This window comes from Rhineura floridana, chromosome 6 (assembly GCF_030035675.1).
Source record: "Rhineura floridana isolate rRhiFlo1 chromosome 6, rRhiFlo1.hap2, whole genome shotgun sequence".
Classification (NCBI taxonomy): Eukaryota; Metazoa; Chordata; class Lepidosauria; order Squamata; family Rhineuridae; genus Rhineura; species Rhineura floridana.
In genome coordinates this window covers 4,449,673-4,473,253 of record NC_084485.1, presented here as the reverse complement: position 1 = coordinate 4,473,253, position 23,581 = coordinate 4,449,673, and the positions used below count along the sequence as shown (strand labels likewise).

General features: G+C 42.3%; 1 protein-coding gene across 1 annotated transcript in view; it reads left to right on the top strand.

The window, feature by feature from the left end:
- The window catches only part of KIF3B (kinesin family member 3B), a 44,788-nt gene that overhangs the window by 18,704 nt on the left and 2,503 nt on the right, over window positions 1–23,581 (top strand). The window contains exons 4-8 of the mRNA XM_061630798.1: window positions 10,635–10,757; window positions 12,816–12,934; window positions 13,122–13,235; window positions 18,390–18,495; window positions 23,296–23,474. Of these exons, the coding sequence (XP_061486782.1) occupies window positions 10,635–10,757; window positions 12,816–12,934; window positions 13,122–13,235; window positions 18,390–18,495; window positions 23,296–23,474 (641 nt within the window). The remainder of the gene's footprint in view (window positions 1–10,634; window positions 10,758–12,815; window positions 12,935–13,121; window positions 13,236–18,389; window positions 18,496–23,295; window positions 23,475–23,581) is intronic.

Sequence of the window (23,581 nt, the reverse complement as noted above, 5' to 3'; positions counted from 1 at the left end):
AACCATGTGGGATTGGTCTTGTCTCAGGAAATCTGTATGCTCCTCTGCAGTGCCAAGACACGGGCATACTTGAGTCTCCCAATATTTCCTGTTCATATTATTTGAAATAGTGTAAAATCCTTTAGAAATCTAAATCTTGATTGGTAAATTCTACCATCCCCAGTAAATGACTGGAATGTAAGCTTACCAGGGCTGGCTCCAGGTTTCTCAGGGCCCTTGGGCACAGAACACCTGTGGCCCCTTGAGTCCTTCCTCTCCTTGTCAGACCATACTCCTTACTCTTGGCCCCACCACTTATCTTTTCCTGTCTGCTCAGGCCTTCTTACATGTCCTCAGATATTCGTATCCTTTTTTTCTCATCATCTACTTTCTTTCACCTGCTGCTGTTGTTGTTATATGCCTTCAAGTCAGTTATGACTTATGGCGACCCTGTGAATCAGTGACCTCCAAGAGCATCTGTCATGGACCACCCTGTTCAGATCTTGTAAGTTCACGTCTGCGGCTTCCTTTATGGAATCGATCCATCTCTTGTTTGGCCTTCCTCTTTTTCTACTCCCTTCTGTTTTTCCCAGCATTATTGTCTTTTCTAATGAATCATGTCTTCTCATTACGTGTCCAAAGTATGATAACCTCAGTTTCATTATTTTAGCTTCTAATGATAGTTCTGCTTTAATTCGTTCTAACACCCAATTATTGCTCTTTTTCGCAGTCCATGGTATCCGCAAAGCTCTCCTCCAACACCACATTTCAAATAAGCTGATTTTTCTCTTATCTGCTTTTTTCACTGTCCAACTTTCACATCCATACATAGAGGTCAGGAATACCGTGGTCTGAATGATCCTGACTTTGGCGTTCAGTGATACATCTTTGCATTTCACCGGCTGGTATTACCTTTTTTAGACCTTCTCACCTTCCTTTACATTTTGCTTACTTTCTTCCACCTTGTGTCACCTACAAGGCCCCTTCCAACTCTATGATTCTATCTTCTCTGTCATTTATAAAAATAAAAATGAACAGGCAATCTGAGAAGAGTCATCACCTTCAGAACAGTTGCTCTTTGCTGACTTCCGGGAAGTGGTGCTGGCTGGTGGTTGTCTCTGAGGGAGCTCTGCCTCAGAGGAAGCTTTTTTCAGGTTAAAAGCCAGCCAAGAGGAATCTTGGACTGGCTTAAATGTTCTCCAAGGTATAGGAGAACCGATCAGATCTTCCACAAGACTTCGTTGAGCTGTCGGCGGCTGGAATTGATCAGGAAATTCCTGAGATAAGAAGGCAAGCCGATCGGCTGAAGACGGAGTCAGGAATTCCACGCAAGCTGAACTGGAATAAAGCGAAGCGTTTTTTCTTTTTTCAAAAAAAAACGTTCTTAACCAGCGAGCCCACTTCTGCCTAAACCTTATCATTCGGCTTAAATTACTGCAATAAAAGGGATTTGTTTATGAATCAGCAATTGAGAAACCTGGGTGAGTCATACTTTTTCTCTTTTAAATATAATTAAGGAAGAAAGAAAATATAAACAACTTATATACTTTTTTTACGACAAAAAGCTGGCTTGAATTTGGACTTTTAAAGTTTAAAAACGGATGAGAGGTAATTATTATATTTTGGACTATTTTTCTCTTTGGACTATTTCTTGTTGGATGAATCCGCTGCTCGTATATGCTACTAATTGTTTAGTCTTGGCAACCAGAATTGTTTTGCATTCTTGGAAGCAGATAAGGACTGTGTTGTGCTGGCTGGATTTCAATAATAGGCCTGGAATATTAACTCTTCTTTTTGGTGGAGGGAAAAAAAGAAAAGAAATAGACTGCCCTTAGGTTCTGAAACAGTGATTAATATTAGAAATTAAAGGCCTCTTTTTGAAAATGACAACTAAAAAAATAACCAAGGCCCAGGGGCGAAGAGGTTCTATTGATACACAGGAAGAGGATATACCCCCAGAAATGTTTCAAAAAATAATGGAAGGGATTAATGCTATAAAACAGGAAATGAAACAGGAAATGAAAACTGAATTGACAGATATAAAAGACTATATTAAAACACAAGTGGATGAGATTAAAGGGACAATTGGGCAAATAAAGGAAGATGCAAAAAATACTAAAGAAAAGGTACAAACCTTGGAGAATAGAACAGATATACTAAATCTGGAACTAGAAAAAAATTTGGACTATTTAGCTGTGACTGAAATGAGAAATAAAGAGCATTGTTTGAGATTCCGTGCAATCCCTGAGGAAACAGGTGAAGACATTAGAGATAAAATTGTTAATGCTTTAGTAAAATTTCTGGACTTGAATGAAGATAGGATGGAATTTGAAATAGACAAAGTTTATAGAATTAACTCCAGATATGCAACAATGAAAAAAATTCCAAGAGATGTGCTTGTTCATTTCGTAAAGAAGACGACCAGAGATATGGTTTTACAGCAACACTTTAAATATACCTTTAAAATTGATGGTAAGGAAATACTGGTGATGAAGGAAATTCCTATTAGACTTTTACGTAAGAGAAAAGAATATGCTTTCCTTACAGAAAAACTTAAGCAATGCAAAATTCAATTTAGGTGGGACGTTCCAGAAGGAGTGATTTTTACATTCAGACAACAGAAATACAGACTGAATACTGTTCAAAAAGCAAGGGACTTCTTGAGAAAAGCTTCAAAAGATATGGAAGAAGATAAACTCAAAGATATGGATATAGTTCCTGGGAAACAAAGCCAACAAGGATATGCAGAGGAGGGGAAGGAAGATGATGGATCAAAAGGAGCATCAGGCAAATTTTAAAATACACGCTTAATGATGGATTACAAATACCTAACTTGGAATATAAATGGAGCCAACACGGCGCAGAAGAGAAAGAAAGTGTTTCATTATTTGAAAAAATTAAAATTGGATATAATTTGTCTACAAGAAACTCATATTCAGAAGAAAGATTCCAAATATTTGATTTGTAAAAATTTGGGTGAAGAATTTATTTCAGCTGGACCAAAAAAAAAAAATGGAGTTGTTCTCTATATTAACCCACAATTGCTTCCTAAATTGGTATTATTGGACGATAGTGGTAGATTTGTGGGGGTTGAAATTACTGTACAAGGTACAAACATTTTGATAGTGGGTATTTATGCCCCCAATGAAGATAAAACAAGGTTTTATACAGGACTTATGGAAAAATTGTCAGAGTTTTCATATGAGCATTGGTGTGTCATGGGTGACTGGAATGGGGTAATCTCACCAAAAATTGATAGGCTTTCTGAAAAAAATATCAAAGAGACACAAGGTAAATTACCGAAGATTTGTTTTGAACTCATGGAACATTTAGAATTGGTGGATACCTGGAGATATATAAATGATAATGCAAAGGAATTTACTTATTTTTCAGAAAGACATAAAACATTTTCGAGGATTGATATGATTTGGATGTCAAAAATTTTAGCGAAGGATATTTTTAAAATGGATATATTACCAAAAACTTTTTCGGACCACAATCCTGTGATATTAACTTTAAAAAAAAAAAATCTTGGATTTAGATGGAGACTAAATGAATCTTTATTACAGAATGATAAAGTAGTACAAGAATGTAAGAAGAAATTAAAGGAGTTCTTTGAATATAATTTATATAAAGGAACAAGTGAAAATATTGTTTGGGATACTAGTAAGGCATTTATGAGGGGATACTTTATTAAATGTAATTCTGAATTAAAAAAAAAGAAACAACAGAAAATGCAATTAATTTTGGAAGAAATAAAACAAAAAGAGGAAGAATTGAAAAAGAATCCAGCTAAAGTTTCTATTGTAAATCAAATTAAAATGTTACAGAAGCAAGTATCAATGTTGACAGTTAGAGAAATTGAAAGGAAATTAAATTTTGCTAAACAAAGGACTTTTGAATTTGCAAATAAACCTGGGAAATGGTTAGCATATAAATTAAGAAAAGAACGTCAAAAAAATATTATTTTAAAGATACAAGAAGGAGATGAGACGCTGACAGATAATGTAAAAATCAAAAAGATTTTTCATCAATATTACTCAACATTGTATAAGTGTCAAGAAATTCCATCTGAAAAAATAGAAGAGTATTTATCTAAACAGAATTTGCCGAAAATTACAGATTTTCAGAGACAAGTTATTAATGGCCCTATTACGTCAAGAGAGATATCTGAAGCTATAAATAAAATTAAATTAGGAAAGGCGCCAGGACCAGATGGGCTATCTGCAATGTATTATAAATGTTTGGAGGAAGAACTCTTGCTACCCTTACAGTCTACAATGAATTCTATTTTGCAAGAGGGAAAGATACCGGATAGTTGGAAAAATGCTAATATAACATTAATACCTAAAGAGGACCAAGATTTAACTAAAACAAAAAATTATCGGCCAATATCTCTACTGAATAATGACTATAAAATTTTTACAATGATTTTGGCTGAAAGATTGAAAATAATATTGCAACAATTTATTCAGGAAGATCAATCAGGGTTTTTACCTAAAAGACAATTACGTGACAACGTCAGGAATGTTTTGAATGTGTTGGAATATTTAGAACAACGAAATGATAAACAAGCAGCTTTGATTTTTTTAGATGCTGAAAAAGCATTTGATAATTTGAATTGGAAATTTATGTTCCAGGTTTTGGAGCAAATGGATTTTGGAGACAACTTTATAAAATGGATCAGATCGATTTATACATCACAGAAGGCCCAGATAATTGTTAATGGAGACTTAACGGATTCATGTGAAATACAAAAGGGTACAAGACAGGGATGTCCATTATCTCCCCTTTTATTTATTCTGGTTTTAGAAGTGCTGCTTAGAGATATAAGGCAAGATAAAAGGATTTCGGGATTAAAAATAAAAAAAGAAGAATATAAATTGAGAGCATTTGCTGATGATTTGATAATTGTACTAGAAAACCCTTTGGAAGGAATTCATATATTGATGGACAAATTAAAAGAATTTGGACCGTTAGCAGGATTTAAGATCAACAATCAAAAAACAAAGATGTTGGTGAAAAATTTAACTTTAAGGGAACAGAAAGAGTTAATGGACAAGACAGATTTTACAATAGAAAAAAAGTTGAAATATCTAGGCATCATCATGACAAATAAAAACTCAAAGCTGTTTCATAATAATTACGAAAAATTATGGACAGAGATTAAGAAAGACTTGCTAAGATGGGACAAACTACAACTGTCATTAATGGGTAGAATATCTGTGATAAAAATGAATGTATTACCGAGAATGATGTTTTTGTTTCAAACAATACCTGTAATATCCTCTGATTTACCTTTTAAACAATGGCAAAAAGATATTTCTAAATTTGTATGGCAAGGAAAAAAACCAAGAGTTAAATTTAAATTACTTCAAGACGCTAAAGAAAGAGGAGGACTGGGATTACCAAATTTGAGACTTTATTTTGCTGCCTGCTGTTTAGTCTGGATAAAGGAATGGATCTTATTGAGGAATAAAAGACTATTGGATTTGGAGGGCCACAATCTGAAGTGGGGATGGCATGGATATCTATGGTATGACAAAGTAAAAGTAAACGTAGACTTTAACAATCATTTTATAAGACGTTCTCTGTTGAAAATATGGAATAGATACAAACCAAGGTTTTATTCGAAAATACCATTATGTGTCTCAAGTCAAGAAGCGTTTTATAGAAGAGAAATGTCTGGAAAAGAGAAATGGTTAACTTATCAAGAACTATTAGAAAATGTACATGGAGAATACACAATGAAAGAGAGAGAACAATTGATAAAGGAAGGATATAGTTTTCATTGGTTTGCCTATTTACAATTGTTAGAAAGATATAAAATGGACAAGAAAATGTATGGGTTTGAAATAAGTAAATCTGATTTTGAAATAGGTTTGTATACAAATGATGAAAACATAATTGCAAAAATGTATAAACTTTTATTGAAAATGGATATGGAGGAAGAACAAGTAAAAGAGTGCATGGTAAAGTGGGCAAAAAATTTTGGTCATAACATACAAATGGATCAATGGGAAAATATGTGGAAAAAAGGCTTGAAATTTACATTATGTTATAATCTTAAAGAAAATTTTTATAAAATGAGCCTTGCTAGATCAGACCAGTAGTTCATCTACTCCAGCATCCTGTTTCCCACAGTGAAACACTAGATGCCTCCAGAAAAGCCCATGTGCGGCTTGAAGACAATAGCTACATTCTGCTGTTGCTGCACATCAGCTGGTCTTCAAATGTACACTGCCTCTGAATATGGATGTTCCATTTAGCAGAACTAATGGTGCACTTTTGCAGATCCTTTTAATTTCATTAATGATTGTACTAGGTTTATTCTCAGTGGGTTGTGCTTTTTTCTCTTCCTATTTGCTTTTTCCTGATCTCTGTGTACAGATGTGAAAGTTGGACAGTGAAAAAAGTGGATAAGAGGAGAATCAACTTATTTAAAATGTGTTGGAGGAGAGCTTTGCGGATACCACGGACCGCAAAAAAGACAAATAATTGGGTGTCAGAACAAATTAAACCAGAACTGTCACTAGAAGCTAAAATGATGAAACTGAGGTTATCATACTTTGGACATTGCCACCCTGGGCTCCTGCTGGAAGGGTGGGATATAAATCAAATAATAAATAAATACATAAATATTATGAGAAGACATGATTCACTAGAAAAGACAATAAAGCTGGGAAAAACAGAAAGGAGAAAAACAGAAGGGAGTAGAAAAAGAGGAAGGCCAAACAAGAGATGGATTGATTCCATCAAGGAAGCCACAGACCTGAACAGGGTGGTTCATGACAGATGCTCTTGGAGGTTGCTTATTCATAGGGTCGCCGTACGTCATAATCAACTTGGAGGCACATAACACACGCACATCTGCTTTTTTAAAATATGAGGTCTATGAATTGAATTGCTTGAAAACTTCGTGAACAGAAGAAAACAAGTAAAATGTAAGCATTGCAAAATCTTAGAGAAGCTGTGTGAGAAAAATGATTTTATTGAACTGTGCTAACCACCTTCATTGTCTCTGACCACTTTTCATCCCTTTAAAACCTCTCTGGCAAACTAGCACTTCATAGAAAGGAAGTCCCTCTTTTGGGATCTAATGTTTTCACTCTTTCGGTTGATGTGTGAGAATGCAAGCCTGCAGTCTAATGCACACTTACTTGTAGGTAAGCCCATTGAATTCATTGGTGCTTAGTAACCATGTGGGATTGGTCTTGTCTCAGGAAATCTGTATGCTCCTCTGCAGTGCCAAGACACGGGCATACTTGAGTCTCCCAATATTTCCTGTTCATATTATTTGAAATAGTGTAAAATCCTTTAGAAATCTAAATCTTGATTGGTAAATTCTACCATCCCCAGTAAATGACTGGAATGTAAGCTTACCAGGGCTGGCTCCAGGTTTCTCAGGGCCCTTGGGCACAGAACACCTGTGGCCCCTTGAGTCCTTCCTCTCCTTGTCAGACCATACTCCTTACTCTTGGCCCCACCACTTATCTTTTCCTGTCTGCTCAGGCCTTCTTACATGTCCTCAGATATTCGTATCCTTTTTTTCTCATCATCTACTTTCTTTCACCTGCTGCTGTTGTTGTTATATGCCTTCAAGTCAGTTATGACTTATGGCGACCCTGTGAATCAGTGACCTCCAAGAGCATCTGTCATGGACCACCCTGTTCAGATCTTGTAAGTTCACGTCTGCGGCTTCCTTTATGGAATCGATCCATCTCTTGTTTGGCCTTCCTCTTTTTCTACTCCCTTCTGTTTTTCCCAGCATTATTGTCTTTTCTAATGAATCATGTCTTCTCATTACGTGTCCAAAGTATGATAACCTCAGTTTCATTATTTTAGCTTCTAATGATAGTTCTGCTTTAATTCGTTCTAACACCCAATTATTGCTCTTTTTCGCAGTCCATGGTATCCGCAAAGCTCTCCTCCAACACCACATTTCAAATAAGCTGATTTTTCTCTTATCTGCTTTTTTCACTGTCCAACTTTCACATCCATACATAGAGGTCAGGAATACCGTGGTCTGAATGATCCTGACTTTGGCGTTCAGTGATACATCTTTGCATTTCACCGGCTGGTATTACCTTTTTTAGACCTTCTCACCTTCCTTTACATTTTGCTTACTTTCTTCCACCTTGTGTCACCTACAAGGCCCCTTCCAACTCTATGATTCTATCTTCTCTGTCATTTATAAAAATAAAAATGAACAGGCAATCTGAGAAGAGTCATCACCTTCAGAACAGTTGCTCTTTGCTGGATGAAGTTTGAAGAAACTCCCCAGATTTTCCCACGCTGAAGCAACTTATAGTTGAAGTTCCAAAACAAGAAATATTTTTTCTTTCAGTTTACAAAATCTTGCCATTTTACAATTATTATTTTAAAAGCCATAACCCATTTTCACTCCAAATGAACATTGAAATATTAAAGTTGCAGTCCTGTGCACAGTTACATGAGAGTAAGTTCCATCAAAACAAATTGACCTTACTTGTGAGTAGACATGCATAGGATTTGCTTATTACTTTAAGGTTAAGTAAGATTCTCCTTACCTGGGGAATTGACTCTCCTCTCCCTTTCCTACCTTTTTTTCTTTTTCTGTCGCCTTCTGTGGAAGCCTTTCTTTTTCTCTCTCATAACGACCTCTCTGTCTGCCTGCTCCTAGTGTAATGTATATCCTTGTCTGATATAATGTACAGAAAATAAATCTGAAAAAAGTTTCAGTACCCTCAGAACTTAACACAGGCAGCAGTTGTTTGCTGCTGTCCTAAACCCACTTAATTTGGACTAAGTCCTATTTAATTGGATGTCTGTCCCTTCTAAGCAAGCATTATGGGCAGACAGTGGGAAAGTAAGTGGCCTAGGCTGCAATCCAATACATGCCTACTCAGAAGTAAGCTCCATTGGGTTCATTGGGACTTACTGCCAGGTAAGTGTGTATTGGATTGCAGCCCTATTGAGTAAGTGAGCAGGCAGACAGGCTAGTCAGTGTGCAAGCAAGCATTACAATGCAACCCTAACTGCATTTACTCAGAAGTAAGTTCTACAGAATTCAAAGGTGCATACACCCAGGTAAATGGAGTTAGGATTGCACTCTTACTCCTGAATAAGCAAAGGCTCTAGTTGAAAAGTTGCAATAAGCCTATGTTCTCAGTGAGACTCCTCTTGAGTAAACCCATGCAATCCTAAGCACACATTTACCTACAAGTAAAGCCCCATGGTTGAACCAGGAGACTTACTCCCAAAGAAAAACTGCAAAGGATTAGGCTGTGGAGCATCCATGACTCTGCCAGGGTACATTCGGGACTAAGCATCATGACTGAGTATCGGTGAGGTTCACTTCCCAGTGAACCTGCTCAAACAACTGGACTGCAGGGGACCCTTATGCACAGGGCCGGTTCTAAAGGGCGGCCAGATTGGGCACTGGCCCGGGAGCTACAGGAGCCCCTGAGGGGGCCTCCGCTCCCCTTCTGCGATCCATGCCCCCCCCCCATGCCTCCCGCTTACCTGTCAGCCGGCTTTTTAGCATTGCCCTTAATGAAGATGGCGGCCGCAGCTTCCCTAAAGTACTGAAGCCGCTCCCTCCATCTTAGTTGATGGCAGAGAGGTGTGCGCGTAGCATGCACGTGTGCCATCAACAAAGATGGCGGTGGAGGCTTCATTCCCCTTAGGAAAACCGCGGCCACCATCTTCATTAAGGGCAATGGCAAAGACTAGACAGATAGGGGGTCCGTGGGGGGGCACGCATGCGCATGCACACGCACACACCCTCCTACCCACCCACCGGGGGGCCAGGGCAAGCTGATGCCCAAGGGCCCCCACATGGCTGGAGCCGGCCCTGCTTATGCATGTGCTTTAAACTGGGAGGTTTTTTTAAAACAGAGGAAAAAGGAAAGCCTCCCCCACAGCGGAACCCAAGAGGTTTTACTCCCTGAGTAAACCTGCTCAGGCTGCACAGCTGTAGCAGCGGAAACCTACTTCACACTCTTAACTGGGGGGTGGGGGTGGCTGGATAGAGGGAGAACAAATCCGCTGGACTTTACATTAGGGAGAGTGCACAAAAAAGTATATATATGAGAGAAAGAAAAGAGATGGGGAAATAAAAAAGAAATCTTGTTCTACTACATGGGCAAAAAATGAAAGAAAAAAGCCTCTCCCTGTAAGACATATGGAGGTGGCGGGGAGGTAGTAAACAAGAGTGTACACAAATCCCTGCAGAGCTGGGGTCTTGGGAAAGGGGGGTGAGTGGAAAGTGCCCAGGTTATGCCCTGGCAGCAGGGATGACGCTGAAGACTGTGAGAGCCCCTGACCACTGCCAGAGCCCTCCCCCAGGAGCCAGGCCATCTAGGGGGCAACATAGTCATGAGCTTTGTCAACCTGGGTGAGCGGGCAAGTGAGTGAACAAATGTGGGGGAGGCCCCGCTGAGCAGGGCATCAGGGCGCAGAAAGGTGAGCAGCCGAGCTGGTTCTGAGAGGAGAAAATGTGGCGGAGAAAGGAGGAGAAGCACCAGCGTGGCAGAGTTGGGCCCAGGCTGATGATGGTCCCCTGTGTGCTCCTGGGCCCTTGGCCAGTGCCCCACCTGGCCGCCCGCTAGCACCAGGCATGATGCCATCAGTGCTGAATTCCTAGCAGAATTCGTCTTTGTCATTTTCTGCAGAAACGACGGGAGCGAGAAATTCAGCAGCAGATGGAAAGTCGGGACGAGGAGACGCTAGAGCTGAAAGAGACCTACAGTTCCCTGCAGCAGGAAGTGGACATAAAAACAAAAAAACTGAAAAAGGTGAGCAGGCTCCCCGAAGATGGGGTGGCACATTTATGCTGTACTGGAAATTACCACTGGTATAGCCAAAATCAAAATTGCGCTTCCTGCTTTGTTGGTGCTAAGGAGTGACTGATTTCCCTGTATAATTTGAACAGGTAATAATTGACAAAAAAAAGGAGGTGTCAGGTCTGCTGAAACATCCACATTCCTCCACCCAAACCAGGCACAGCAGACTTCTCTCCATAAAGAATAGGCCCAGCAGTTTTTTTTTTAAGAGAAGCAGTCATTGCTGGGCTATAAGCTTCAGCTTTCTGATAACTGGACCAGATGCACATTTTCTAAGCATTTCTAAGAAAAAGGCCTCTTCTAAGCAAATAAGAAACGTAACATTTCATTTCAAACACACACACAAATAATCGGTTGGCAATTACTATGTCTAGGTATTTTATATCCACATATGTGTTTAAAAATGGTAATTGTTTATATTTTATTTATGCCAATTATTTGCAGCAGATACTATTCTTGCTTTGATATAGTTTGTGACTAAGCAAGCATTTGATTCTATTAATTGTAATTAAGCTAGGAGATGAAAGAGGTAGGTAATCCGGATGGGTGCCAGGCATGACCAGGCTCTTGGGCACCAGCTTGCCTTGGGCCCGCGGCACGGTAGCCCAACACCCCCCCCCACCCACCCAGTACAGGCGGTGCAGGGCTAATAAGCCCACTCATGCACCCCACCTACCTCATGTCGTGTGAACTACATGTGCACATAATGCACATGTCTGCCATCAACCAAGATGGCTGGGGCATCAGCCCCTTAGGGAGGCCTCCACTGCCATCTTGGATGATGGCAGGTATGCACTCACAGTGCGCATGGCAGTCACACTGATGAGAGAGGTAGGTGGGATGTGCAGGCAGACTAATTGAAGCCCATGCAGTCTGTATTGGGGAGTGCCTGGGAGTTCCCTCTCTGTGATCCAAGGCAGGGTCGGGTTGCAGGACCAGACGCTGCCAGAAAACATGGGAGGGCCTTGCTCCCACCCTAAGGAGGATCCCTTCAGGGGCCTCTCTGGGCTGCAGGGGCCCTCAGCCAGGGCCCAACCTGGCTGCCCTCTGGCGCCAGTCCTGTGGGTAATGATTAGAAATATATGCACTTGCATTATTAGATAAGGATATAAAAAGGCAAATTGCTGATATTAAAATTTGGAGTTTCCTTGACTGGAAAGCTCTCCACTACTGTGATATGAGAACTGGTAAGCCATAATAATTTATACAAGTTCTATTTCTATAAGCCATAATTTTGATAAATTTTTCTGTTAAAATATAATTTGTTAGAATGCTATGTAATCACTTATGTACTTGATTTTTTAATTCTGTAATAGAATTAATATTTTGCTAGCAAAGAGAGTCAAGTTGGCTTCAGAGAGGGGTGGGGAACTTCCAGCCTGGAGGCCAAATACTGCCCTCCAGGCCTCTTTATGTGGCCCTTGGAACTCTCCCCATACCACACCCCTCACTGGCCCTGTTTGGCACCTTGAGTGTTTTTGCCTGGCTGGACTGTATCCTCTGATAATACCTCTTGTTTGGCTGGATGAAGGACAGAGAGGGGTATGAGAGTGTTAGTAGAGACTAGCCTACTGTACAAAGGTGTAGTTTTCATTTGTTGCTCTGCCCGCTTTTCCCTTTGTCGCTGCCCTCCACTAGAATGTGGCCCTGATGGAAATGCCCCCTCAGGCTGAAAAGGGTTCCCCACTCCTGGTTTCATAAATGCTTCTGTGTGCCCAATCCTTAGTTAGAAAAACCCTTATCTAAAGAAGGGAGCTGGACAGAGTAACTTTTGCACTTGGTTAAAACAAAGTTTACGGCCTCAAGATTACAAGAGTGTATTTTAAGGAAGTTCTCAGACCAGGGCTTAATCTGCCACAAAGGGCTGCAGAGAAATGATATGGAGCACAATCCCTTTGAAATGAATGGGGGCTATGCAAGAGCTCAGTAGCTCACCTGTCTGTCTTGTGATGCAGAGATAAGCTTGGCTTTTCCTGCCGCAGACCGTGGCTCTGACTCTCTTTCTTTCAGCTCTTTTCCAAGCTGCAAGCTGTAAAGGCTGAAATCCATGACCTCCAAGAGGAGCACATCAAGGAACGTCAAGAGCTGGAGCAAACGCAGAATGAGCTCACGCGGGAGCTGAAGCTGAAGTAGGTGTCAGCCTGCTGTTGTTCTTTCCTCTGGAGGCCCAGTACTTGGAATGGGCTGCAAAGCGACTGCCTTTGGGCCTCACAATGAATATTTCTTTTTACTGAGGCTACCTGCAGCGTGGCTTCTAGCAAAAAACAGAGGTACTGATTCCCACAACGTTACCTTCTCCTTCCTTGATCTCTACAGGCACCTGATTATTGAAAACTTTATTCCCTTGGAAGAGAAAAACAAGATCATGAACAGGTCATTCTTTGATGAGGAGGAAGACCAGTGGAAACTGCACCCCATCACCCGTTTGGAGTGAGTTGTTGTTGTTGCTGTTATCATTATCATTATTGGCCCCCTTGGAGTTGTCCCCTTGACCTTAGCTGATGGGGAGGAGGGCACACCCAGTGGTATTTATTTAGATTTTCAGTTAATCTTAGTCATTCCCAATGGCTCTGGACATGAAATCCAAGCATAGCTCTGTTTTTCTCAATCAACTGCTGGCTCTCTCCAGGGCTGCTGGATTTCTGTTTCCCCCCTTCCTTTCTTGCTCTGCTCTCATACCCTCACTGTTCTGCTGTTCAGGGTGTTTGAGACTGGATGCCGGCTAGCTGGAGCTCTGGTTTTGATTCTGCAAGGTAATAGCTCAGGTCTTAGATTCTATGTGATAGGTCTTGTGATGTAAATACCAGTCATTGAATACTGCAGACCACAACATGGGATTCTGTCCCCAACTACATAAAAAGTGAATTTTCGCCCAGAGGTTGTTGATCCTCAGATCTAGTTCAGGCAAGCATTCTGCCTCTGAAACCTGGAAGCTGCATATCGTCATTCTGACTACTAGCTATTGATAAGCTTTGTTGTTGTTGTTGTTATGTGCCTTCAAGTCGATCACGACTTATGGTGACCCTATGAATCGGTGACCTCCAAGAGCATCTGTCATGAACCACCCTGTTCATATCTTGTAAGTTCAGGTCTGTGGCTTCCTTTATGGAATCAATCCATCTCTTGTTTGGCCTTCCTCTTTTTCTACTCCCTTCTGTTTTTCCCAGCATTATTGTCTTTTCTAGTGAATCGTGTCTTCTCATGATGTGTCCAAAGTATGATAATCTTAGTTTCAACATTTTAGCTTCAAGTGATAGTTCTGGTTTAATTTGATCTAACACCCAATTATTTGTCTTTTTCGCAGTCCATGGTATGCGCAAAGCTCTTCTCCAACACCACATTTCAAATGAGTTGATTTTTCTCTTATCAGCTTTTTTTCACTGTCCAACTTTCACATCCATACATAGAGTTCGGGAATACCATGGTCTGAATGATCCTGACTTTGGTGTTCAGTGATACATCTTTGCATTTGAGGATCTTTTCTAGTTCTCTCACAGCTGCCCTCCCCAGTCCTAGCCTTCTTCTGATTTCTTGACTATTGTCTCCATTGTGGTTAATGACTGTGCCGAGGTATTGATAATCCTTGACAAGTTCAATGTCCTCATTGTCAACGGTAAAGTTACATAAATCTTCTGTTGTCATTACTTCAGTCTTTTTGACGTTCAGCTGTAGTCCTGCTTTTGTGCTTTCCTCTTTAACTTTCATCAGCATTCGTTTCAAATCATTACTGGTTTCTGCTAAGAGTATGGTATCGTCTGCATATCTTAAATTATTGATGTTTCTCCCTCCAATTTTCACACCTCCTTCATCTTGGTCCAATCCCACTTTCCATATGATATATTCTGCATACTTTATCCGCCTTGAATTTATCCAGTGCCAGCATCCTCTACAACATGCAAAGGATCAGGAGGGGGCACCTCTTGGATTGCCCAGTGCTAACTCTTGGGGTGACAAAATATAGTGCGCTTGACCTAGTATAGTAATGGCAGTACATTGCACCAAGACCTGAACGTTCATCCTCCCAGCTGGGATGTTTTGCCCTAGGCTGTGAGATCAAGTCAAGGCAGGGCTCTCAAAGCATGACAAATGAGGACAGATGGAAAGAAGCTGGCCGAAAAGTGTAGTTTGTGGGGGAGGGAAGAACGAAATAGCACCAAGTATTATCTTGTATCCAGGAGATTCCAGATTTCTTTGCAAATGGCTTTACAAATGGCTCCTCTCACATATTCATTCATTCATTCATTTTAAAATTTCTATACCGCCCGACTAGCATAGCTCTCTGGGCGGTGTACAACAGAGAAATAATACAACAAAGAAATATAAATATACACAGTATATAAGTAGCCAAACAATAATAATAAACAACGAACTAATGAAAACATCTCAATAAATATACAATTAAGCAATCCCCACACACTTCACAACAGTGTCTAACAAAAATATGCTGTAGTCCAAATAACAGCAAAAATGAATCTCCAAAATTAAATCTTGACCCCAAAAACAACTAACCCCAGTAGTCTATAGACATCCCGAGCAGCAGGTTCACGTGCACATACACACACACACACGGTCTCTGGCCCCTTCAGCAGTTGCTGTTTTTGTAGCTGGAGAGAGACAGGGCCCCACCCTTCCAGGCCAGGTGGAAATCAGCCAGAAATGCAGGGAGCAGGTCTTGCAGAAACTCACACAGGTAGATGGTCTCTGGCCCCTTCAGCAGTTGCTGCTTTTGTAGCTGGAGAGAGACAGGGCCCCACCCTTCCAGGCCAGGTGGAAATCAGCCAGAAATGCAGGGAGCAGGTCTTGCAGAAACTCACACAGGTAGATGGTCTCTGGCCCCTTCAGCAGTTGCTGTTTTTGTAGCTGGAGAGAGACAGGGCCCCACCCTTCCAGGCCAGGTGGAAATCAGCCAGAAATGCAGGGAGCAGGTCTTGCAGAAACTCACACAGGTACATAGTGTTTGCAATTAATGAAAGAGATATTTATCAGGCGATCCCATGCTGGGCCTGTTCCTTCCAAGTCTCCCAAGATCAGCATCAGGAAATTGCTGACATGTCTTTGCTATATAAAGCCTTCATTGAGCAAATTTAGATCTGCTGACAGGGAAAGAAGTCTGTTCTCCCGTCTTTTCTACAGGATCCATCTCACAGGAAAATCAAGTGAACCAGATGCTGTGGGCCAGCTCTTCTTGTTTTCCCACTGGCGTTGCTGGCTTGAGGGCTACACCTGATAACTCTTGTTTGAGACTTAATGTCCAACTGGAAGACGTGCCTGTGTCTGCACGAACGTAATTTCCCACAAAATGTAGATATGCTTTAATTCCTGTTCTATATGCACGAAGAAAAGCATTCATGTAAGAAGGGCAGAATAGCTGTAATTTAAAAAGGCTAGATACATTAATTAAAGTATTAAAAAGGCTAAATACGTTATTAGCAGCAGTTGCTAAATAATATGCTGCCTTATACTGAGTCATGCCATTGGTCCATCTAGCTCAGTACTCTCTACACTGACTGGCAGTGGCTCTCCAGGGTTTAAACAGGGAATCTCTCCCAGCCCTATTTGGAGATGCCAGGGATTAAACCTGGGGCCTTCTGCGTGCAAAGCACATGCTCTGCAGCTGAGCTGCAGCCCTTCTGCGTTCAGAGCTTTTTCAGTACCCAGCTGCCAGGGACGAAGAGTAAGAGAAGGCTGGTTCCCTCACAAGAGAGGGAGAAAGAGGCAAGACCTCCTGACTACTCCGTACATAAGTGGTTTTGTTTTCTTTTTTCAAACAAATGCATCTCAGGATTGGTCTCCAAGAACTCTGGCTGTTGGTGGTTTCTAACAAAATTCAGCATTCACACAATTGTCACCGGTGGCTTGTTAACTCATCTGCATAGTGCAGGGGTCACCAATCTTTGTGGACCAGTGAGCACATTTCAAATTTTGAGAAAGTGCACTCTCTGGGCACTAATCACAAAATGACTGCCATGGCAGTGTAGTATACACAAAATGGCTGACGTGGGGGTCATGGTATAATCATAATTGGAGCACAGTCACGGTGAAGCTTTTCCCATAATTGTATTTCCATATTAGAAAAAACTTAACCTTTTGAATTTCTGCCTATTGCACAGCTGTTAAAGGCACAAGAACCCTGTTTTCCCCCGATGTCAATCCTAAACCAAAGCCTAGGCTGCCAACCTGTACCCAATTACCCGTTAAGCACAAAGAGACTTACTTCTGAATAGTCATGTATACCATTGTACTGTAAGTTAACTATACAGTGAATTCTTAATGAGTCCCTGGTCTTTAGCTCCTGCACAGCCGTAGACATGCCTAAGCCTCTTTGCAGGATTTTCTCATTTGCCTTTTGGGGGTAGGGGCAATTATAAAACATCCACCCCTCATTGTGTAGTGGTGTTTGCAGAAAATAATTTCTAAGGAGTACCTGATCTCAGACGAACCCACCGCAGGAAAGATAGATCCTGGTTGCTATAGAAAAGGGAAGGGCGAACTGTGGAGATTTCAAGGACTACTAGAAAATAAAACAGAAGGAAGAAAATTACACTAAAGGGGAGGGAAAACAGATGCTCTTTGGGACCCTAGGAATTCCTATTGTCTGATGTCCAAACAACTCACTTATCAGTCAAATTCTGACTTCCCTCATTGGCTAAAAACACTGAAAGGCAGGAGCAGCCAGGCTGGCTCATTTCACAGAATTCAGTTAGAAGGGTACCTGCACAGTTTGCTTCATAACTTTCTTTCTAGGAGTGCTGGAGACCTTTCTTTTAATGGAAGCTCAGAGTCTGGGTCTCCTGTTTGGGGGTGCCAATGAAGGCTTTCATGGGCACCATGGTGCAGTGACCCTGGCATAATGGGAAGTGAGAGGTTGTCTTAGTTCCTACTCCTAGAGTTGCTGGTTAAATCGTGGGACTGGCTCTCCTCATCTCCTACAAGCCATCCAGTGTTCCTTGGTCTCACGGTAGCAGCTAGAACTGGTCTGCCAGTTTTCTCACGGTGCTGGACATGGGCTTGTGTACCCATGATAACGTGGCGTGGGAGCGAAGAGTGGTACACTGGCAGGTGTGAAGAGGAACAGGGAGGGTGGTGAGGGGAATGGAATGGGGTTGGGCAATGGGGGGTTTGACAGGATGGTTGTAGAGACTCCATGGGCTCATGGAGGAATGTTGGAAGATTCAGGACAGACAAAAGGAAGTACTTCTTTACCCAGCGCATAGTTAAACTATGGAATTTGCTCCCACAAGACGCAGTAATGGCCACCAGCTTGGACGGCTTTAAAAGAAGATTAGACAAATTCATGGAGGACAGGGCTATCAATGGCTACTAGCCGTGATGGCTGTGCTGTGCCACCCTAGTCAGAGGCAGCATGCTTCTGAAAACCAGTTGCCGGAAGCCTCAGGAGGGGAAAGTGTTCTTCCACTCGGGTCCTGCGTGTGGGCTTCCCCCAGGCACCTGGTTGGCCACTGTGAGAACAGGATGCTGGACTAGATGGGCCACTGGCTTGATCCAGCAGGCTCTTCTTATGTTCTTATGTTCTTAATGGGGTTGGCTCATGCAAGGGGGCTTGATGTCCTTTTCCCTTACCAGGACTCAACAAATGATGAGAAGGCCGGTGTCAGCAGTGGGATACAAGAGGCCACTGAGCCAGCACGCTAGGATGTCCATGATAGTTCGTCCCGAGACCCGCTACAGGGTAAGCTTCCACTCCAGGTCTGCATAAAATGAATCATGAATGGTGCAGAGGGTAAATAGCAGAAGAAGCTAGCCCTCTCCCCAAATACATAAGGCTTATCCACTAGAATGGATATCATTTAAGGAGAAGCACTTCACACAAGGCATACATATCTTATCACTATTGTTGCCGCACAGTGTTGCAGTGGCCAAGGCCTGCATCAATACACAGAGGGCTGGGTGGCCGTACCAGTCAGGTGTACAGTGTCTTTCTTTAGAAAGGGCTTCCCGTCTGCCTACCAGAAGCTTGGCATCCATAACGAGAGACAAATATCGCCACTGAGCCTAGGAGGTAAACTTCCTGAGGCCCTTTCCTTGGCTTGCAACTTTTGGTCAGGTGTTCCATGTTAGATGGGCTGTTTCTTTGAACTCATACGGCATGACCATGTCTGTGTACCCAAGGTGGGGAATTTTTTTTTCCCTACGAGGGGCCGTTGACATACAAGAAAAATCATCCAGAGACCAGAACTGACAGTGGGTGGAACCAGGGCCAAAAGTGGGCAAGGCTGCTCCCTCCCCCCCTCTCTGCCACTGCCCCTTCTCTCCCCCCCACCCCACGGCCCAGTCTTCCTTCATTCCAGCCACCTGGCAGGCACAGAGAGACACACCTCCGCCATCCCCCTCTAATGCAGAACCTCTTCTGAGCTGGAGGAAGAAGGACCTGGATGCTTCTTTCTGCCCCTTCCAGGCAGTTTTATATATGAAATGTATAATGTATGTTTTTGTAAGATCTTTGGCTGAGGAGAGCCCAAGCTTTTTGGGGGAGCTTCAACCCCTCTGCCTAAGCCCCAGAGAGTGAAAACATACCTTCATACCCTGCAGTGCACTCTGCTCATCTGGTCAGAGTCTGCTCTTATCCTCTGCTTTCTGTCTCCAATCCCCATCCCCGAGTTCCCATATCTGCACGCACACCTGACTTCCCATGGTTCCTGTCGCCCATCACTCTGCATAGCAAGATATCGTTCCTAAAACAAAACTCTCTGCTTGGTACAAGATTTAAAAGAAAAGGGACCTGACCTCTTGTTCTCTGTGAAGTGCCAGATATACTGATGGCTCTATATACATAAATAACACATCCTTATTGAGCAGAAAAGGTATGGAGCAGTACCAGGGGGGCGGGAAAGCTGAAAAAGGAAGCAAATGGTCAAATTCTTGCTGAAGTGGAAATATGCATTAGCAAATACGATATGCTAAACATGTTTCAGCATATCATCTTCTTCAGGAACAAATAGATTTCTACTCCACTTACTGTGATGGTTCATTTGAAGTCAAAATACTTTGGTCATATTGCATTTTCCAATAAGTATTTCCAATTTGGACATCCTTTTGCCTCCCCGACCAAAAAACATTTATTCCTTCTTTCTTTAATATGTCTGTGAACATTATTTTGAGAAACCTAGAACAGATACAATGTTTTTTATTAGACCAGCTCGTTGTTCAGAACAATAATCTAACAAAATCAGTATTATTATCGCAGACCACCAACAAATGGTGCTGACAAAATGACAGTCAGCATAATATTTAAACACCTGAAACAGTGAAAGGGCAACGGTTAGTACCTAGGTACATCCAAAGCTGCCTTATACTGAATGAGACCATTGTTTCATCTAGCTCAGTATTGTCTACCCAATGTGCAGCAGCTGTGAAAAAGGCAAATTCCATGCCAGGCATCATTAAGAAAGGAATTGAAAATAAATCTGCTGATATAAATCTGTGATGCGGCTGCATTTGGAATACCGTGTGGAGTTCTGGTCACCTCACCTCAGAAAGGGTATTGTAGAGTTGGAAAAGGTTCAGAAAATGGCAGCCAGAATGACCAAGGGGATGGAGGGACTCCCCTATGAGGAAAGGTTGCAGCATTGGGGGCTTTCTAGTTTAGAGAAAAGGCAAGTCAGAGGCGACACAATAGAAGTATAAAATTATGCACGGCATGGAGAAAGTGGGTAGAGAACATTTTTTTCTCCCTCTCATAATACTAGAACTCGTGGACGTCCAATGAAGCTGAGTGTTGGAAGATTCAGGACAGACAAAATGAAGTCCTTCTTCACGCAGCATATAGCTAAACTGTGGAACTCACTCCCACGAGAGGCAGGGATGGCCACAACCTGGATGGCTTTAGAAGAAGATTAGACAAATTCATGGAGGAGAAGGCTGTCAATGGCTCCTAGCCATTATTTATTTATTTATTTGTTGCATTTATATACTGCCCCATAGCTGAAGCTCTCTTCGGTTTACAATTAAAAACATTAAAAACAAATTACAAATGTAAAAAACACATTTTTTAAAAAAAGCAATTTAAAAACACATGCTAAAATGCCTGGGAGAAAAGTGTTGACCTGGCACCGAAAAGATAACAGTGTTGGCGCCAGGCGCACCTCGTCAACAACATCATTCCATAATTTGGGGGCCACCACTGAGAAGGCCCTCTTCCTTGTTGCCAAGGTGGCTGTGCTCTGCCACTATAGTCAGAGGAGGTCTGCTTCTGAAAACCAGTTTCTGGAAGCTGCAGGAGGGGAAAGTGCTCTTGCACTCAGGTCCTGCTTGTGGCCTTTCCATGGGCATTCAGTTGGCCACTGTGAGAACAGGATGCTGGACTAGGTGGGCCACAGGCCCAATCCAGCAGGCTCTTCTTACATTTTTATGATTGGCAGCTGTTGTCCAGGGTTTCAGGCAGGAGTCTCTCCTAGCCCTACCTAGAGATGCCAGGGATTGAACCTGGGACCTTCTGCAGGCAAATGTTCTGCTACTGAACTACAGCCGTTCCCCTTAATGGTTTCCCAGCGCTGCTGTAAAAGAAGGCTTTAGGTATTTGTTAAAGATGAGGAAGGAGAAACTAAATGGGAGTCTGGTCCACAAAAAATGCTGGTCACAGGAAAAAAAAGTAATCCCCTACCAACTTAAGGTGTGATACAAACATATGAAGCTTCCTTATACCAAGTCAGGTCATTGGTTTATTTAGCTCTGTAATGTCTGCTCAGACCGGCAGCAGCTCTCCAAGGTCTCAGGCAAAAGCTTTTCTCTGTCATCTTGAGATCCTTTAACTGGAGTTGACAGAGATTGTATATGGGATCGTCTGTGAAGAAAGCATGTGCACTACTGAGAAATATTTCAGTAGAGAAATGTTTTGCTTCTTGAAGAGGAGGGCACTCTAGACACCCTTTTCACCAGGCAGCAAAGCAAGTCATCCTCATAACACGCTTTATGAGTGGTGGTTGTTGTTCCGGTCTCAGATATTTTATTAAAGGAGACTCCCTGCAGGCCTTTTTCATGGTGGCATCAAAGTTTTGGAGTGCTGCTCCCTCGCTTGCTACTCTTGCAACAGCAGGTAACCATCGTTTTATGTCAGAGGGCATTTGAGGTCCTTAAAGTTTCTGAGATTTATTGTTTTCCTATTGCAGGCCTGTACTAATTTTTGACTGCTGGTCCTGTCTTACTGTTTAAATTGTGTTGTTGATACTATTATTTGGTTGTAGGTTGCTTCAAAGTGACTTGGCACGAGATGGTGGGGGGATACATATTTTAATGAATAAATCCATATTTGCAACATAAGTAGTAGAGCCCTCATGTCTTGATAAATCCTTGCTCATAAGCTTTGCTCTTCCAGTTTTACTACCCTCCACCATTCACTGAGAGCCATTGTGGTGTAGTGGTTAAGGTGTTGGACTACGACCTGGGAGACCAGGGTTCGAATCTCCACACAGCCATGAAGCTCACTGGGTGACCTTGGGCCAGTCACTGCCTCTCAGCCTCAGAGGAAGGCAGTGGTAACCCCCTCTGAATACCGCTTACTGTGAAAACCGCATTCATAGGGTCGCCATAAGTCAGGATCGACTTGAAGGCAGCCCAACACACACACAACCATTCAAAGATCTCCTGCTCCCTTAAATGTCGCCTTTCTCCTTTCCTGACCCTTGTGTCTGGAACTCCCACAAGCCATATCTGATGCACACACACTTTCTTCCTTCAAAACCCTGTTCAGAATTCACCCTATGATATTTTATTATTTATTTATTAGATTTATATCCTGTCCTTTCTCCCAGTAGGAGCCCAGGGCAGCAACAGCATGCTAACAGCCTAAGCATATGTAACCCTAAATGAAAGCGTATTTTCCCATGTAAACTTCTGCATCCTTCTTCCTCACCTCTCTCTGTAGCCCCATCACCACCACCTTGAATTTTAGATTGGAAACTCCTCAGGGCAGGGTTTGGGATATGTATTGAGCCAGTAGTGATTTGAGTATTGGAGTAGGATCCAGGAGACCTGGGTTCAAATCCCCACTTGGCCATGAAAATCATTGGTTGACCTTGGGTTTGTCACTTTGGGCAGTATCCAGCAGATTTATTCCATTAGCGCGAGGATTTATGCTTGCACAACAGACCTTCGTCCCTTTCCCCCACCCCGCACCCTCCCCAAATATGCTCTGGAGGGTTGGTGGAACCCTCAGAACAGATTTAAGGGGGGAGGGGAAGTTCCATTGCACAAGCGTGAATCCTTACATTAATGGAACGAGGGACTTAGCACTGCTTTGAATACAAGCCTAGCTGTCAGCGCAACCTGTCTTGTAGGTTTGTTGTGGGGATAAAATGGAGAGGGGAGAACAGCGCTTTGAGCTGCTTGGAGGAAAGCCAGGATATATATGTAATAAATAAAATGTTCCACAAAACACCATGTGCATTGATGATGCTATTTAAATAGTAAAGCAGTCTACTCTTGTTTGTCTACAAGTGTGTCTGTCTGAACTCTGTTGATTTTGAACCCATAGGCAGAAAACATTGTATTGTTGGAACTGGATATGCCCAGCCGGACAACCCGGGACTATGAGGGCCCAGCCATTGCCCCCAAAGTTCAAGCAGCCTTGGAAGCTGCTCTGCAAGATGAAGACGAGATACAAGTGGATGCCTCCACTTTTGAGAGTACGTCAAACAAAAAGTCAAAATCCAGGTGAGCTCCAACTGTGGGAAGGAGACTATATGCGGTTCTGCAGGCCCAGGCCCTAGACAGTCAGGTTTGGGCTTTATTTGCCAGAGCTGGACCACTTAAATTTTGGG